This window comes from Ovis aries, chromosome 2 (assembly GCF_016772045.2).
Source record: "Ovis aries strain OAR_USU_Benz2616 breed Rambouillet chromosome 2, ARS-UI_Ramb_v3.0, whole genome shotgun sequence".
NCBI classification, from domain to species: Eukaryota; Metazoa; Chordata; class Mammalia; order Artiodactyla; family Bovidae; genus Ovis; species Ovis aries.
In genome coordinates this window covers 59,923,524-59,942,788 of record NC_056055.1, presented here as the reverse complement: position 1 = coordinate 59,942,788, position 19,265 = coordinate 59,923,524, and the positions used below count along the sequence as shown (strand labels likewise).

The following is a 19,265-nucleotide window of genomic DNA, read 5'->3' as shown; positions in this document are numbered from 1 at the left end:
TCTTATCTCTCCTTGCTATTCTTTGGAACTCTGCATTCAGATGCTTGTATCTTTCCTTTTCTCCTTTGCTTTTTGCCTCTCTTCTTTTCACAGCTATTTGTAAGGCCTCCTCAGACAGCCATTTTGCTTTTTTGCATTTCTTTTTCTTGGGGATGGTCTTGATCCCTGTCTCCTGTACAATGTCATGAACCTCCATCATAGTTCATCAGGCACTCTATCTATCAGATTTAGGCCCTTAAATCTATTTCTCACTTCCACTGTATAATCATAAGGGATTTGATCTAGGTCATACCTGAATGGTCTAGTGGTTTTCCCCACTTTCTTCAATCTAAGTCTGAATTTGGCAATAAGGAGTTCATGATCTGAGCCACAGTCAGCTCTGGGTCTTGTTTTCGCTGACTGTATAGAGCTTCTCCATCTTTGGCTGCAAAGAATATAATTAGTCTGATTTTGGTGTTGTCCATCTAGTGATGTCCATGTGTAGAGTCTTCTCTTGCGTTGTTGGAAGAGGGTGTTTGCTATGGCCAATGCATTCTCTTGGCAAAACTCTATTAGCCTTTGCCCCGCTTCATTCTGCATTCCATGGCCAAATTTGCCTGTTACTCCAGGTGTTTCTTGACTTTCTACTTTTGCATTCCAGTCCCCTATAATGAAAAGGACATCTTTTTTGGGTGTTAGTTCTAAAAGGTCTTGTAGGTCTTCATAGAACCATTCAACTTCAGCTTCTTCAGCATTACTGGTCACGGCATAGACTTGGATTACTGTGATATTCAATGGTTTGCCTTGGAAATGAACAGAGATCATTCTGTCGTTTTTGAGATTACGTCCAAGTACTGACTATGATGGCTACTCTATTTCTTCTACAGTGGAGCAGTGAACAAAACATGTATGGTCTCTTATCTCACGAAGCTTATATTCTGGAATAAAGGACCAAGAGGGAGAAGGAGATACACTGATAAAGCGAAGTAGATGGGTAGAAACAAGCATTTGCGAAGGAAGGTACAGTTTATGTAAATCCTCAAGAGTGGAAGAGTTTGGCATATTCCTAGAACACACAATGGGAAAATGGGAAAAGAGCATGAGATGTTGGAATTGGCAGGGGCAAGACTGTGTTGTGGATTGTAAGGGTGGAATGCGTGGATTTTGAGTATGATGGATTTTATGCAGGGGATTGACTTGACTGGTTTATACTTTTATGATCACTTTGTCAGCAATAGATTTTATAAAGGAAATAGGGCAACAGTCAGGCATCTATGGCATTAGTCAAAGAGAGTAACTTGGATTGAAATACTAGTAGTTATCATGAGAAAAATGGATGGATGCAGGTTATGTTTTAGATGTAGCGTCAGCAGGACTTGTCAAAGCATCAGTGAGGGAGGAAAGGTAAAAGAAAGAATCAAGTATCACTTTTAGCTTGAATGGCTTGAACAACTGGGTGGCTGTCAGTACCTTTTACTACTATTAGGGAACTGGGATAAAAGTAGGTTTGGAGGTGCAGGGAACCAAAGGGTTCCGTGATAGCCCTGATGAAGTAGTGGTGCAAATTAGACATGCAAGTGAAGATGTCTAATGGGCACTGGAAATGAACCTGCAATTCTAAAGAGAGGTCATGGTTAGAGATACAGGAGTCACAGCCTGTGCGTTACATTTAAGATTTTGGAACTAAATGAGGCTATCTAAGTACTGTACAGATAAAAAATACCCCCAGGACAAAGTTCTAGGGTACTGCAATACTTAGAAATTGAGCAGAAGAAAAGAACTAACAAGCAATACTAAAAAAGAATAGGCCCAACTTTTTTGCACATTAAGGAATACACTCAAAATTACAGGGTTTTGGTGTTTTTTTTTCAGTATACCAGGCTAAGAGGCATACTAAGGGTCCTCTCCAAGGACTGAGGCGATCAATAACTTGGCTCAAGAAATCCGTTTAGAGCACACCAGGCTCAGCATGATGGATTTTAGGGTGTGACCATGAGAATGAAAGGCAAAGAACAGTTAGACTGACAAAGTACTTAGTTTGGAATATATTCAGGTGTTTTGGCACAAAGTTTATAATAACATATCTTCCGTAGAGGTCCAATTATGATGCTTTCAAGGACTATTTCAAGTCTTGACTAAATTTCTTTTTTGTTTGTTTGTTTTTTAATTTTTTGCCTCATGATTACTTTAAGAGTTTGCAAAAATATTTTGGTTACTTGGCACTTTTCTCACGAAAAGAGTAGAAAAGGACCTCTAGTATTATACAAACATGCTGTCCCTAAGAAGGCATGGATGACATGCAAGTCTCCAAACCAGCGATGTATTTGCTTCAATGTATAGCAAGTCAAATCTTAACTAAATATTTAACTTCATGACATCTGGAAACAGACATTTTTCAAAATTCTTTATGGCAAAAGTGTGTGTAGAAATTTGCATCCCTTCAAGACCTAGAAGAATGCATAATACATGGTCTAGAAATGTGTGTCAAATTAATGATCATTTTGAGTACCCCAAAATGCAAAATAAATCATAGCTGTTTCTACAGAAAACCCTTTAGAAAGAATTACATTATGAAAACAACGAATCCTAAAATTATGTATAGGCACATAAAAAAGACTTCCCTTTTAAACACTCCTTTAGGTTTGGTGTTAATACATGATTAGAAAGCCATAAAATCTAATTTTCAGTTTAGTGAGTATAGCAAAATTCAACTTGATTCCTTTCTTGTATTTATTAAAGTCAGGAGCTTTTAAAAAGTGGCCATTGCCCTTCTTGCCCCAAACACTTAAGTTACCTTTTTAAAGTCAAACTCCTGGGATCATCATTCTTCAGTTCATCTTGGCCAAACTGTTCCGAAATGCTCCATCCCCCTCCACATAATGTATACATGCATATGCACAAGTCACACTTCAGTCAAAGGTCTCCAGAGCTCTCTTTCTACTATGTTAAACCGCCCATGTCTTCTACCGCCAGGCTTCAGCAACCTTGGCTTTCTCATGACAGTGTCTGTGTGGGCAGTCTTCACAGGTAAAGGGACTCTGTCTGTCCAAATTCCAATTCCCAAGCAACAAGGAAGTAACAGTCTTATTCTGCCAGCTTCCCAAGGCCACTTCAAACCCAAAGTTATGAAAAATCTCTGATGATGAAAAAAAAAACAAAAAACACAAGGTCCTTTACCATAGTTCTAATTCTTGGCAACTCTGCAAACTAAAACTAAGGTAACTAACAAGAGGGTCTAAAGTGTAATATCCATCAAAGAGTTGGTTCCTCATGCCCAACTGGACATGTCACGTCCAATTCTTGGCAACCCCACAGACTGTAGCCCACCACACTCCTCTGTCTGTGAAATTCTCCAGACAAGAATACTAGAGTGGGTAGCTGTTCCCTTTTCCAGAAGATCTTCCTGACCCAAAGATCAAACCTGTGTCTCCTGCACTGCAGGCAGATTCTTTACCATCTGAGCCACAAGATTCTAATTCCCTAAATCTGAATGTCACCATTATTATCATTGTCATCATTAGCAACAAAATCATATCTTTGTTCCAAGTACTACAGTTTGATATTACTCTTATTACTTATGGAAAATCATGCTGAACTGTCCATTGACTACATTTTTCCCTACAAAATTACACATGTATCTTTTTGAACAATAAACAAAACTTCTTAGTTTCAAAATAATTAGAAAACGTATTCTCTAGTGTTTGCCTGCACCACATATTTGCACTATCAAACAACTTCCCTTTTGGCCGAGATCCCCAATTGCCTTTATTCCCCTTCTGTTCTGCCAGAGATAAATGGTTGTGGTTACTTAGTTTAGTTGAAGGCAGTTTCCCAGAGAGCAATTTTACAGATGTTCATAGCCAGAAAAGTATTTAAAACAAGTCGACTAGGGCCATTGGTTCTAAGACATTTATAGGAACTATAGAAGTCCTGGACCCTTTTCCCTCCAAATTCTGGTAGAGGCAGAGGAAGCAAAGGAAAAAGGGGAAAAAAAGCCTTAACGGAGTTGTCACCATATTCTTGGGCTTCTCTTTCCTTTTTAATTCTTTCAGCCTGTTAATCACTGTTTTTCACTTCCCTGTGTCAAATACTCCTGAGAAAAACTTGGTCTATCATATTCAAGATGGATTGTTGAAAGGAGGAAAAACTGCTTTATACAAAACCCCAAACTGCCCTACATGAGACAATATGGAATTTTTGTGGTAATTTTGTGGCACCAAAGTCAATGGACAATTTCCAGCTTAGAAACCACTGTTTAGAAGTGATAGATCCCACTGAGGAAGACGAAAAAGTGATGAGGAGGGTAACTGATGGCAGTGTGCTGAGAACACAGTGCTTAAAGCTAACTGGGAGAAGATGGAAAACACTGCCTGATGGGGAGAGAAGGCGGTGGCAGTTTAACCATAAAAGTGCTGCACAGTATCATCAAAAGGAAGGTCGGTGACTTTGCCATCCCAGTAGTATTATATAAACGAGCACGGATCAGTACCAGGAGACATTTCAGTGAAGGAGTGTGGAGTTCTGGCCCATATCCATGCTGTTGTGGAGTGGGAACATTTACTATTCCTGTCTGGTGAAACAGCAAAGACCCTTCATGCCTATTTCTAAATGTACATTTTTAATATTCAATATAATGCTACTCTTTAACAAACTCTTTACTCCCTGCCTCTCTGCTGAAGCTTCCCGTGGTCTTGAAAGGGACTGTTAAGCCAAGAATGGATCACACTCTTTATGCATGAGTGAGTCTAGAGACACTCCATTAAGCCTTCCAGTATTTAATGGAAAGAGTCATCTCTCACCTCTGAGCAGATGAGCCAGCTGCTCGGTGATGAGCTCGGGAGCCTCCTGGAGGATCTCTTTCACCACCAGAGACGACAAAGACTCTCGGAACTCAAAGCTGGCATCGCCTTGCTCCACCGGATTAATGACCTTGACAACTGCTGATTCTAAAGTTTTGTCCTCACTGGAAAGCAAATGGAGGAGAGGAGGAGAAAGAGGGCATATTTTCTTACTTTCTGGAATTATTTAATCTCTATTTCCACACAACTGACTTCCTCTTAATAACCAAAAATAAGTTCACATGACTTATTCTTTATGTGTTTTCACATTTCATTTTAATTAATTACATCCCCAAGAGTCTTTGAAGACCTTCACACCTTAGCACTTCCATCTCTTATTTGACTGTTGGGAAATAATAATAATAATAGCTAACATTTATTGAGTTTCCACTATAGGCTGGACTCTGTAATAAATACTTTCTCAGAATTATTACATTTTATACTATAAACTGACTCTACTCAATGGGTTCTATTAAAATTCTTATTTTCACAGGTGGGGAAAAAAGCACGAAAAGGTTAAGAAATGTGACCATTACAAACACAGAGAATATGGCCAATACTTTGTAAAAAACTGTAAATGGATTGTAACCTTTAAATATTATGTAAAAATAAAATTAAATAACAGCGACCAAGGCCACACAGCTAGTAAGACTGCTGCTGCTGCTGCTATTGCTATCTAGTCTGACGCTTTGCAACCCTATGGACTATAGCCAGCCAGGCTCTTCTGTCCATGGCATTTTCCAGGCAAGAACTGGCATGGGTTGCCATTTCCTTCTCCAGGGGATCTTCCCAACCCAGGGATCAAACCCACATCTCCTGCTTGGTGTGTAGATTCTTTACCACTGAGCCACCTGGGAAGCCCTAGTAAGTAGACTACTTATATTTAAACTCTTAACTATCTGGATCCAAAACTTACACATTCAGTTATGTTGCTGGAAAAAATACTTCTATCGTATTTATTTCTGCATCATTCTTTTTATATGAGATATAGTTGGCTTTTATCAAAGGCAGGGAGAAAGAGGTTGATAAAACTGACTTGATTCTGTCTGCCAAAACTCAAAGAATGGCAATGAAGGAAATGAAATAAACAATCCCAAAGCAAGGCTTCTCAACTTCAGTCTCAAAACCAAAATAAATGTTTCCATTTTAATTGGTAACAAAACTCTTCCTAAAATCTTAACTGACACAAATTTCATAGTTCCCTTCTTCGGCATCTTGCATTGCTTCTTTCCATATCTCCTTGTGTTATAGTTAGTTTGAAAAAGTTAACACATAAATTTAGTCAAGCACATGATCAACCTGAATAATGATAATGGAAGTCAGTCAAATAACCTATGAATAACTCTCAGCCAGTTAACAACTAATTAATAAGTATTACTCAAAAGAATTTTGAGTGTTTTGAGTATCATGGGGATAAAAACAACCCTACAGAGGCAGATCATTTTCCAAACTCTTTATAGCTGAATGAACTTCACAACTGACAATACAATGTATCCGTACCTAAATATGCTTCCTTAGAAAGTTAGATAAAAAATCAGATACTCGTACATTTTATTTCATATATACTAAGGTCAATGTCCACGCATGAATGCCATCTCAACGACTAGAAAATGGGCAAACTGTGCAAAAAAACTATCACCTCAGATGGCTGAGATGTTTAACTGGGGACTCTTCACTCACTAGCAACAGAGAGCTTATCGAAACGGGACTCTTTGTGATGGGTTGTAAGAACTGTGAAGGCAGGAAGTTTATCTTATTCCTCTTTATGTATAATATCTGTAGATTCATGCACCAGCTAGCAACTCCTAAGTACTTACTGAAGGAAACAGATCTGTGTTCTCATCCAAACCCTTCTATTAACTGCATGTGGTACTTTGGGCAAGTCATTTGCGAATGGGTTTTGCATTTCTTGTCCAAAAAATACGGAGTTCAAATTACATGAACTTTATAGAATCCATCCTGCTTTTATAGTAAATGCTATGACTAAAGGAGCCAATGATTGAATGGCTTTCCTATCCCATGTACATAATTTTCCATTTCACTACCAAGATTTCTTTCTTAAGAATTTTTCAGTTTTATTTAAATCTTCATTATATATTTTCAGCATCAGTATAAAGGACTGTCACATTTCTATAAGAAAGTATTTGAAATGATTTAAAATTAAAATTTTGGTCTATTTTATAAGTATTTTCCACTCAAAGATGTCATATCTGAACTGCCAAAGTAAAAACAGAGGCTTGGCATAGCCCAATTTTGCTGTAAGAGAAAAAACACATTCCCTTTCTTCGAAATGTCCTCTGCCTTTCGTACATCTTCCCAAACCACAAAAAACCTGAACAAGGTAATACTTGGCACAGAAAAATCTTTTATAAAATATCAAACCTCCCTCCAGAGCCTTACCTTGCCAGTACATTGCTGCCAACAAGTGTTAGAGATAACTTTCCTTCATTATTTAGCTGATGCAGATTAATTTCATCTCGGAATATGTGGAATGATTCAGAGATATTTAGCTCTTCTAAAATAAACCTTGTTTCAGTGAAGTAATTGAATTCAGTTCTTGGTATGTTCAGCACGGGCAAACAGAGAACCCCTGGTGGGCTGACCTACCAAGAGAAAAGTTGACTGAATCACTGACAGCAGCAGGAGGATAAAATACCACTACATTTTCTCAAGCCAGAACGGAACTGGAAAGGGAATGAAAGTCCTTTGGTCTCGTTAAACCACTTTACATTCATAACCAGTTTTTCCTGAACCCAATGAGCAGAGCATTTTCCCATGGATTAAGTCGTCCCTAACTTTTGTTAATCTCTTGTTACTCCACATGAAACTTCTCTTGCCTTTCTTGAAATTTTTTATGTCTCATTTCACCCTCTCAACAATTTTTAAATATATACATTTTCTTCTTCATAGGAAACAAATCTGCCCATCTTTATGGAATCAGCAAAAAATTAGAATGATGACCGCAGGAAGACTGTGTGTGTGTGCGTGTGTGCACTCTGTCACATCGGACTCTTTGCGACCTTTTGTGAACTATAGCCCGCCAGGCTCTCCTGTCTGTGGAAATTTCTAGGCAAGAATACTAGAGTGGGTTGCCATTTCCTTCTCCAGGGGAGCTTCCTTGTGTCTTCTTCTTTGGCAGGTGGCTTCTTTACCAGCTGAGCCAACAGGGAAGCTCCAGGTAAAAACTGCACTGACACAGAAAGACCCGGATGTCACATCTATATGGGATGCCTCCCACTCAACTCCAGTCAATTGATTCCATGCAAAAATTTCCCAGTCCAGGAGAGGCAAATCCTTCAATTATTCAAGAGAAGCTAGAAATCTAGACTTGGGGGTGTTATCTGTGATGTTTAGCTGTTACAATGTCACAATAAACCTTTTATTTAAAAATACTATGTAGGTTAGCGAAAACTCCAGATTTGGCTCCCAGACTACCAGACTGTGATTTCTATTAATGTTTTATATCTTTAAAAAAATATTATGTTAACAAACCTCTTTTTTTAAAAAAAATGTAATGATGGGGGAAACTGGAGATGGGTAGATATTAGAGAATTTCAGATTCACAATAATAAACTTATTTTTCCATGAGAATTTAAAAAATGAAGGTGCTTTAAAAAATTACTATAACTCTATAGCAATAAACCCTAAATATCACTGAGAGAATGTGGGGTTTGGAAAAACTGGATTTTTGCCTAAACTAAATGGCCTTTGTTCTCACATCATCACTAGCTCTTTCACAAGCATAGAGTTTATTACACAATCTTAACATCTTTATCATCTATCTCCCCTTCCTAGCAGGGATTTTTGTCAGTTTTGTTCATGTTTTTAAGTGCATAAAATGGTCTGGCACAAAACAGATGTTTAATACATATTTGTTGAGTGAAATAAATGAATCACCTACTACTATGGTATACAAAGCCATTCCAACAAGATGGTTTTTATCTCACCTATCAGGCTAATACAGAATCACAAGCATGTAATAATCATTATCAGTTTATGCACAACAAGATGTTTTTCCTTATTAATTGCTAGAGTTACACCATACTCCTGATACTGAAACTTAAGTCAAGAGCCATGCAGTCTGAGCCTGTTCTGGCAGGACCTGTTCTGGAGTGGGGGTCAGAAAAACTATGTTCTGGTCCCGACTCTTAAGTCTGACTTTGAGAAAGCCATTTTCCTCTCTGAGCCTCAGTTTTCCTCATCCATAGAATGGGGCTTACCTACCAGAGTGAAAAGTAATTAAACAGAGTCAGACATGTGAAGCTGCAAACCCTGTCCTTCTATGTGTTCATACTTTGAGACGGAGTAGCCAGGTTCTCAGGAAAAATTAATATGAAGGTGCAGACCCATGATGGGAGCAGGGTGTAGCAAATTAAGAGGAAGACACAGAGCTTAACAAGCTCCCAGTATGTGACCCTTCAGTAATTCCATATTTGTCCCCATGCTTAGTCATGAGTCTTGGAAGAAGGAGAAAAGAGGCCACACATCTCCTTATTTTACTATGACAACTACTTTGCCCACTCCTTTTGCTGGATGTTATACTGATTCAAGACATCAAAGTTAGTGGCAGTGCTGTCATTATTATTATATGACTTCCTAAGAGTCCGTGACATGGTAATCTGACATGTTCATTTCATAGAGAGAAGGATGAATTTAGGAAAAATTTTCCTCCTTTAAGTAGGTGTAAACTGTACTTCCTTGAAGACTTAAGATCTCTCCCTGCGAAGGATTCTATGTGTTGGGGGAGTGAGTGGGTAGGTGTATGTGTGAGCACACACATTCTAATGACTGTACAAGGGTATCAGTGGTTCACTGCGGCATGGAAAATGAGAAAGAAACTTTCCTCTGGACAAAGTTGTGAGATTCTGAGCAACAACTCCACAACCTAATGCAACCTCTCCGATCCCATTAAGGGAAAAAAAAGAATCCATGCCATGATCAGTCTAAAAACCAGTCTAGTTCAGGCAACTCTAATATTCTCAAGACAAGCAATGTTTTTTCCCTAGAAGTCAAAAAACCCACTTAAGGGTGGGCAGGACTTGGGGGAGATAAATTAGGAGTTTGGGATTAACAGATACACATTACTATATGTATAAAAGGTAATCAACAAGGACCTACTGTATAGCACAGGGAATTATACTTAATATCTCGTGACATAATGGAAAAGAATCTGAAAATCAAGTGTACAGCAAAGTAACTGAATCACTTTGCTGTACTCTTGAAATGAACACAATACTGAAAATTAACTATATGTCGATATAAAATAAATAAGAAAAAATCCCATTAATAAGATTAGTATTTAAATGCATGTCTTGATACAGGCACATTTCTCTCTTCATACCAATTAATCTCCCTTGTAAAGTTTAGCAAATTTTAAGATAAATCTGATAGAAAGTCATATGTCGACATCAGAATATTTTACCTGGCACTTTGTCAGCTGCTGCTCTAAAGTCATTCTTGCCACCTACAGCTCATTCTGGAAGGCCAGGTTTCATGTGAATGTAAATCATTGTAGATCAGCTATGCACACCATCAGAGTCAAGGATCCAAACAAAATTGGAGTAAAACAAAGTGCACTCCAGAAAACTAAAAATTGTGTGAAATTAGACATAGCAACAAGACACTCATAATATACTTTTTTAGGCTTTAAAGTGATGCTTTGATGTGGGTTGATGAAAAAAAAATCGATCCCATTGAAATAAATATTTATGCAGAGAATTTATGGAATGGACATTTTTAAACAATTTACTTAAAGAAAGGTCTTTTCCACCTCCACTGGCATGTTATAGTATGGCTTCACAGAGTACGAGGACTGACTCAAGGGAGATTATTGTTAACTGAGAGTGACCTTGCTGTATAAAGTCAGGCTAAGACGCAAAAACAGAATACAGATGTGGACGGTAACACCTCTGTTACTGAAAACTCCAGCCAGTGTGCTCTATACTTCATGTAATGTTCACAGATTATTCTGCACATATTTTTCTACTCCCAAGGGCAAGATTATCCAATGGGAATGATAAAGGCAAACAAGAAATTCTGACAAAAGTAATCAACAATTTTAAAATTTCTTATGCAAAAAAATCGATCCTATTGAAATAAATATTTATGCAGAGACTCAGTAAGAAATAATTAGAACAATCCTAATATGTAGTAAGTGACCAATAAATATTTGTTGATTAATTATAATACATTATTCTTTGCAACAATAAACCAGAACATGAAAAATTGTTAGTAGCTCCATTGTTTTTCTGGAAAACATCTGTTTATAAAAGGTACATCATAATTCAAATATAAAAAGCATAATCTTGGGGTTCCCTGGTAGCTCAGTAGCAAAGAATCCACCCACCAGTGCAAGGGACAGAGGTTCAATCCCTGATCTGGGAAGATACCATGGAGCAACTAAGCCCGTGCACCACAACTAGTAAGCCTGTTCTCTAGAGTCCAGGAGCTACAACTACTGAGCCTGTGTGTGCAACTACTGAAGCCCAAGTGCCCCAGAGCCTGTGCTCCACAAGAGAAGCCACCATAGTAAGAAGCCCACGCACCACAACTAGAGTAGCCCCTGCTCTCTGCAACTAGAGAAAGACCAGCACAGCTGAAAATAAAAAATAAATGGTAATTTCTTAAAAGATTCATGACCTTCTTTCTACTCACCTTGTCTAGAAAGTAAGCATATGTGAAGGCAGAAATGAGAGAATCCAAATCACAGGATTTGTGTCCAATAACCACATGGACCTTCTCCAAGCGTTTGCTTCGATTCTGAAATAAATTTAAATAAAACATCGCAATTTAACAACAGATTAATGTAAAGTGTATACTTTTCAACTTTTTAAAGTATGTATGCCTTAGCTATATTCAGACACAATTGCAAAAACTCTTGAGGTTTTATATAAGGGCCTAAAATGGTACAACATGTTTAACATTCAGAAATGCTTATTCAAATTTTAGTTAGTTGTCAAGAACAGAAAATTATTGGTTCACAACCTTGGGAACTCTCCTGGGTGAAACCTGAAACAGGCCCCCATATCCAGAGAACAAGGGGAGACTGAAGAAGATTCAGCCCACTCCAGATGGGTGGGTGGCCGGTTCCAAAAGCAAGGGAACCTACTTACAAGGCTTGTCTTGGGCAGCCACAAGACAGGTGTATCTCCACACCTGCCCACCAGAGTCTTAAAAGTTCATGTAGAGGCCTTAACTGGCTTCCGTGACACATGGTCTCAACAACACCTTGTTCACTCAAGGCTGTGTCCATAAAAATAGTTTCTGCTGTGGGACTGATGGGCAGATTGTACATTTCAAGGACAGGGGAGGGAAAGAGGAACCTCCAATTGCCAGAGTCTAGCTCTCAGGTCAACTGGTAGCCACATGCTCGCAATGACCTCCTCCAACAAAAATGTGGTTGTATTAAGATCATCCACAAAGTAATTTGATATGAACTATATCTCCAAGTTAACACTTTTTAGTAAAAGATCATTTTTGTCTAAAGAACAGTTCCATAGTATTTTATATCATTTTTTTTTTACACAAGAAGTTCTCACTTTGAGAGAAAAAATGACTTTTGTCATATGCCCCTGGTGTGCAACACTATTTGGTAGAAATTTATTTTTTTCATGCCACATTTTGAGTGACAGGATATGCTCTCTCTGTATTATATTCTATAGTTTAACAAATAAAAGGGGTGTAATGCTTTTCTTCCCTCCAGAAAAAGTAGTTTGATCAGTATTATTGCTCCAAAAATACAAATCAATTGCTACTAAAGAGTGTATATTGTCACCTCTCTGAAAGAGAAGACATACATACTGTTTTCTTTCCTGGTTAACTCAACAGTTGCTTAAAATTCTTTGTAGAAGGCTGGCCTCCTTCTAAAACACTGGATTAGAAGTGCTAAAGAACCAATTACAACCAGAAAATTCCACAACAAAACTGTCCAATAACAATAAGGGTAACCTAAATTGACATATTTATGGAATGTCAGGGATGACTCTTATGTATACTTTCTCAGCTTTTCATCCTTTATTTTAATTTCTCTTTTCATGACTTACTAGAAAGCCAACTCGATTGTAATACTGCTCAAAAAGCTACTCAAAAAAATCCACTGTTCATGATTATTTCAATTAAGAAAAAAACACTTGTTATTCCTTTTTCTATGGAACAAAGAAAAAGGATTATTTAGTAACTTACTAGGCCTCTTACAACTGAATCTATAAACGTGTTGGTGTTTGTAGAGAACTACCATATCAGACTCAGAAACTAGTTATTCAACAACCAAACTGTGGCCCGAGGAAAATAATAAGGTAAATCTTGGAGGAGGCTCAATCAAAGAGCCTGTCAACATAGAGAATGATGGCAGGATCAATGTTGCATATAAGTTGTACAGTATGCAATATTGTAAATTAAAACAAATACATATATTTTTAAATATATTGACATGTTGATCTTTAGTAAAATAATAGGATTTTAAAATGTTGTAAACACTCTGAAGATAATTATAACCACTGCCCCCCCCATCACCACGTGTAGCTCCCACTCCTTCCTCTCCCACCCTCCTTGCCTCAACCTCATAACTTTATAGCTAGTCCACTTATACTTTTGGAGGATTCTAGTCTAGACCCAGTTCTTACTCCCAAAGCCAGACTGCTTCCCCTGTGCAAAACTGTCAGATTTAGAGGTATAGAAAGAAATTGGGATAAATGCAATTATACTTCATTACAACACAAATAAATGCATTAAGAAACCATATTACTGTAGACTGTTATTCTTCCGAGAAGCTCGAAGGTCTAAGTAGACATTACGTCATTTCTCCTCCCATATCTCTTGGAAGGCAGACAGTAAGAAGATTCACAACACTTTTTATAGGTCAGTAGAGGCTGTTAGAGGACTAGGATTGTTCCCAGAGCCCATGACCTGGTACAAAGAGCTCTGTCTCTTCTGCCCTGCACTGATCACACCATAATGCCATAATGACTGCAGGATCTACAAAATGAGCAGGGATGGGAATCGAGGGGGCAAAGAGAATGTTAAACACGCCTGTTAAATACAGCAAGGCTTCATAAAAGTATAGCATTAAAATTACTCCAAAGCTGATCTATCTGCCTCCTTGTCTAGGTTCGGTAATTCCTCGGCACAGCTCTGCATTCAACATTCAACTTGCACCAAAGAAGACATGGGGGAAAACAAGAAGACTTGGGAGTCAATGCATTTCCAAGCCCAAACCAATTATTAATTAGAAAGAGAAAGGAGCTAAATAAAGTTGTGAGCCCAAACATGATGGGCCAGTTCTCACAACTGGGGAATCTTCTGCTGCTAAGCTGCTAAGTCACTTCAGTCGTGTCCGACTCTGTGTGACCTCATAGACGACAGCCCACCAGGCTTCCCCGTCCCTGGGATTCTCCAGGCAAGAACACTGGAGTGGGTTGCCATTTCCTTCTCCAATGCATGAAAGTAAAAAGTGAAAGTGAAGTCACTCAGTCGCGTCCGACTCTTAGCGACCCCATGGACTGCAGCCCACCAGGCTCCTCTGTCCATGGATTTTCCAGGCAAGAGTACTGCAGTGGGGTGCCATTGCCTTCTCCGGGGGGAATCTTCTAAGATTAGGATTTATTCATCCTTCTTAATTTAAAGAGAAAAAAGCATGTATCAATTTGCAGGTCAGGCTGTAGAAGATCCCAACACAAACCTTCAAGAGTTGTTGTTTTTTTTTTTTTTTTTTGGTGCCCACATCCCTCTGTTTTCATGTTTTCTTATTTGTTTCCTGAATCCCCTTCTTCCCATATATCAAGTTCCTTCAAAGTCATGACTTCTTCCAGCATCATTTACTATGTCTGCCATCTCCAGTCAATGTCCCAGTTCCCAGGCTCCAACGCTATCTTCCCACCACCATCATTCTGGTGGCCATCCTACCAGGGATTTATCTGCCCCTTCACTAGCAATTGCATAGCGAATCCATGCCAATGAGTACTCCCAGGTTAATGCGTTACTCACCAAGGTAACATACTTTCATTTTAAAGAGACCTTCCAGGAATTATGCCACAATCCAAAAAGATGACTAGAAATTTCAGGCTGGCTAAAATTGTTAGACTAAAGAAAAGGGACATCACAATCAGAAGGTTCCTTTGGTGACCCTTAAAATGGTAGACTCAACCTCAAAAAACATTCCAGACATTCCTAAAAGCCTGATTCCTGCCCAAACCCACTAAGATATAATTCATTCATTCATTAAGGGTAGCAAAAGTCAAGTATCGTAGTAACCAGGCTTAGACAGATTTCTGCGTGCTTGGAGGAATAAAACATGAAATTAGTTACATAAACTCAACCAGTAGGTGAACTCAAGGAATGTGCAGGATTTGGCTTCTCAAAACAGAGGTCAACAGACAGAGAATACAGGTCCCACTTTCAAACTTCCTACCACAAATGACCTTAGCCGTATGATCGGAGTAAAAACAGGGGTCAAAGAAAGTCAGAAAAGTCTGGGACTGAGTTCAGGGGTCTGGGGCTGGTAACAGGGTATCCTTAAGGTACCTGGTCCACTCTGCATCACTGGCTCCACTTGCAGGGGCAACAGTGAAACTGGTTCACAGAACTGAGAAGAGACTCCTGACCACAATGATGCCCTGCGCTGCTCACAGCAGGCCTGTGGGCCCTTCCTGTGCCACATCCCCATATATTCACAGATTCACAGATGCTCAATCTTAAAGTCTATGACCCTTGACACAATTCAAATTGGGGTCTAGAGTATTTGCAAACAGACAAATTATGCCCAAATAAAAGTTGACATATGTACAATTTTACCAATTCAATTAATTATTGTCATCCAACTAATAATATCCTGTTTGCGTGCCAGGCACTATACTAATCTCTAAGGATACACCACTGAACCAAGAAGACAAAAATCCCAGCCCCCACGGCACTTGCATTTTAGTGCCAGGAGATAAAAAGAGCCAATAATTAGATAAGGATGAATAGAAGGCTAGGGTGCCCTGGGATGAGGTTCATCCCAGGTGATATTAATAAATATCTAAAGTGAAGAAAAGAGACCTCCAGTTATCTCAGGCCAAGGTACAAAGTGAGACAATGCCTAGAATGTTCCAACAAATAGTTATTACCTAGCATATACATTTTCAAAATGTGACTTTATAAACTCCCAGCTAGAAGAGAATAGATTTGGCAGGAAAACAGCCATCCCCTGATCTTGATATAAGCACAGCAAGCATTAAGGAATCTCAGGAGACAGAGATTTATCATCTCCTATCTACATCCAGTGCTGAGCAAGCCCAAAACAAAATGGAATCTTCATAATGGGTTGAAATAGATACTGTACTCAACTTATACTATACCTTGAACTTCTGAATAGATGGACAGAACCTCTCCATAGTCAACATATAAAAGAAAATATATTGAATATGCCAGTATTCCAGATCACAATCTTAATATGCTTTCAAAGTGTAATCCTATACATCACTAAAATGAGATTTCTTCATGAAGTTTCATACCTCTTTTTAAAAGCAGAGAAATATCTAAGCATTAAGATTCAACCACCCATGAAAGCAAACTGTACTTGTCAAGCAAAAGCACTTTCATACACACTCTGATCAAAACAGAATTGATCAGTGAGAGGGCTTCCAGAGCTCTGTCATAAGCTCAGGCCCCTCCATTGTTTGTTTTTTTTTTTTAATAACTCCACCCTCTGAGAAACAGAGCTGTTCCACCTGGAACTTTACATCCAGAGCCCCACAGCTAACCTTAGCCAACAAGCCCTTGCAACACAGTTTTACTATGGTTTCTCCATACCCATCCTACTCTACTCTCTTTTCTTAAAAATCCTAGGCAAATGTTTTAAAAAATAATGAATTGAAATGATCAGTATAGAAAAAGCCTACAGAAGTTGGAGAGTCCCCTTCATCGCACACTGATACACAGCCTATTTCTTAGTCCCTCATCTTTAACCAGCAAATGAAGATGCCAGAGAAAAAGAAGTCATTTGAATTTACTGGATACTATCCCCAAGGAAATCCAGGAACAGAAACAGTTGGCAGTTGACTACTTCTAACTCCAAGTCAATGAGGGGTCGGAATGAGGGGTCTTCTTTCCTGGAGGCTGGCTCTGGGTGGCACGGAAAAGGTCTCAGCTTCTCCCCAGAAGAACCCTGTGTACTGAAAGCTGCCATGATTCTAAATCAGAAGACTCACAGATGGGCAAGAGGAAATCTTACATGCTACTAATGTCCCTTTCGATCCCTATCTCCAGGCCAGTCACAGTCACCGGAAAGCCAGGAGGGAGGGATGCATAAGAAACCACAGTCAAATGAGCAGCCAGGGCAAAGGGGGCTGTGGAGTGCCCAGAGCAACCTGGTCCTCCAAAGGCAAGGACAAAAGCCCCTGATCACCCCTATCGGATATGGGTAAAGCCACATTCTTTGTTAATTTGGTAAATGAGCAAGATGCCTTTTGTTATTGGCCTTGGGTTTAAGATGATGTCTAGAACTTCTGACCTGCTGAACATCTCATAATCTTACCACTAGCTGAGAAAAGGTTGGGACTCAGACTGAGCACAGGCTGGAGGGAACAGCGTGACATTAATTAAAAGTTTTTAAAAAGCAAAGCAGAAACTTATCACTCTGTGCAAAGTCCCCAGAACACAGGAATTTCCTCTACCAACTGAAACTTTTGTATTTTATTCTTTATTTTTGTTTCTTTTTTTGGTAAGGAAAGAAATATGAGTCATTATAAAAAGTCAGACACAACAAAAATTAATAAAACAAATAACCACTGTTATTGTTGAATATTGTTGAATATTCCACATTTTAAATTTACACAAGTATACTGACACATATACTTTACAAAAACAAGGTTCTTCTCTACTTACAATAGCTAGGACATGAAAGCAACTTAGACGTCCATCAACAGATGAATGGATAAAGAAACTGTGGTACATATATACAATGGAATATTACTCAGCCATAAAAAGGAATGCATTTGAGTCAGTTCTAATGAGGTAGATGAACCTACAGCCTATTATACAGAGTGAAGTAAGTCAGAAAGACACACACACACAAAAACTCAAACCAGGGCTCTGTAATAACCTAAAGGGGTGGGATGAGGTGGGAGATGGGAGGGAAGTTCAAGAGGGAGGGGATATATGTACACTTATAACTGGTTCGTGTTGATGTATGGTGGAAACCAACACAATATTATAAAGCAATTATCCTTCAATTTAAAATATTTTCTTTTTTTAAAATGGAGTGCTTCTATTCCCAGTCTTTAGAGACTTCTTGTTTCCACTTAACAGTATACTGTTACTGCTATTGCTAAGTCACTTCAGTCATGTCCGATGCTGCGTGACCCCATAGATGGCAGCCCACCATCCCTGGAATTCTCCAGGCAAGAACACTGGAGTGGGTTGCCATTTTCTTCTCCAATGCATGAAAGTGAAAAGTGGAAGTGAAGTTGCTCAGTAGTATCTGACTCTTCGCAACCCCATGGACTGCAGCCTACCAGGCTCCTCCGTCCATGGGATTTTCCAGGCAAGAGTACTGGAGTGGGGTATACTATGGACATTTTTCCATGATCCAAACTGCAGATTTTCTTCATTCTTTCTGGCTTAATGGTATCAATTGTGAGGATACATCTCTATATATGAAGGAGGGGTGTAGGAGTTGGTATATGTATATAGAATTCCTTGGATCATCATACGTGGTTTTTTAAAAGTCTCTATGATATTGCCAAATAGGATACTCTGGCCCACTGGCTACCTTGTTTAGTCCAGTTTCATTCGAACGGTTAGTTAATAAATAATAATAAGTGACTGGGAGGCTGTAACTGATTTCTTCCGAGAGCTGTACCTCAGGTTATGCGTAAAAACAAAAACATTTGCCAGAATCTACAAATTCAGGACATAGACTGTTTCTATTTAATTTTCTCATAGATGTCCAAATTTAATTGGTGACGTACTGGATGAATATAAACCAGCGAATTAGGAAAAGGCAAAAAGCTTTCAATGACGAAACTCAAATAATTTTGACATAATTGAATTGTCTTAGTCAGTACTGACAAAACCGAAACTTAATCAAGTCAGAGAAGCATAGTCTATAACCTCCCTGCTCGCCTCCCTCCCACCTGACCTCAATAACATTTTCCTTCAGCCTCTCTTTGACGTGCTGAAGGCTCTCTTTTAGCATCTCTCAGTTGGGAAAAATAAGGGACAAGAGTCGAGCTGAGCAAATTCAGCTATAAGTGGCTCAGACTGCACATCTGTACTCCTTCTAGATGGTCCAATGTAGAGGCTATTGTGAGAAGGCAGTGAGGGAGCCAAAAGCTACACTCAGCTATTATCGCCCAAGGCCCTTCTTCTTGGGTGGGCATCTGGGTCCCCAGTGCCCTTGGGGTCAGGATCCCTTTAGCTGGGGCATTTGACACTGACTCGAACACTCATTGGTCTTCTCAGCTGAATCCA

At 39.0% G+C, this 19,265-nt stretch overlaps 1 protein-coding gene across 6 annotated transcripts in view; it reads right to left on the bottom strand.

Moving 5' to 3' along the window:
* Window positions 1–19,265, bottom strand: part of PRUNE2 (prune homolog 2 with BCH domain) — a 291,989-nt gene that overhangs the window by 228,969 nt on the left and 43,755 nt on the right. For all 6 annotated transcript variants that reach the window (XM_027964476.3, XM_042243325.2, XM_060409321.1 and 3 more), the window contains exons 2-4: window positions 11,472–11,576; window positions 7,218–7,420; window positions 4,779–4,942 (exon numbers count right to left, since the gene is read on the bottom strand). In XM_027964476.3, coding sequence (XP_027820277.2) covers window positions 4,779–4,942; window positions 7,218–7,420; window positions 11,472–11,576 — 472 coding nt within the window. The remainder of the gene's footprint in view (window positions 1–4,778; window positions 4,943–7,217; window positions 7,421–11,471; window positions 11,577–19,265) is intronic.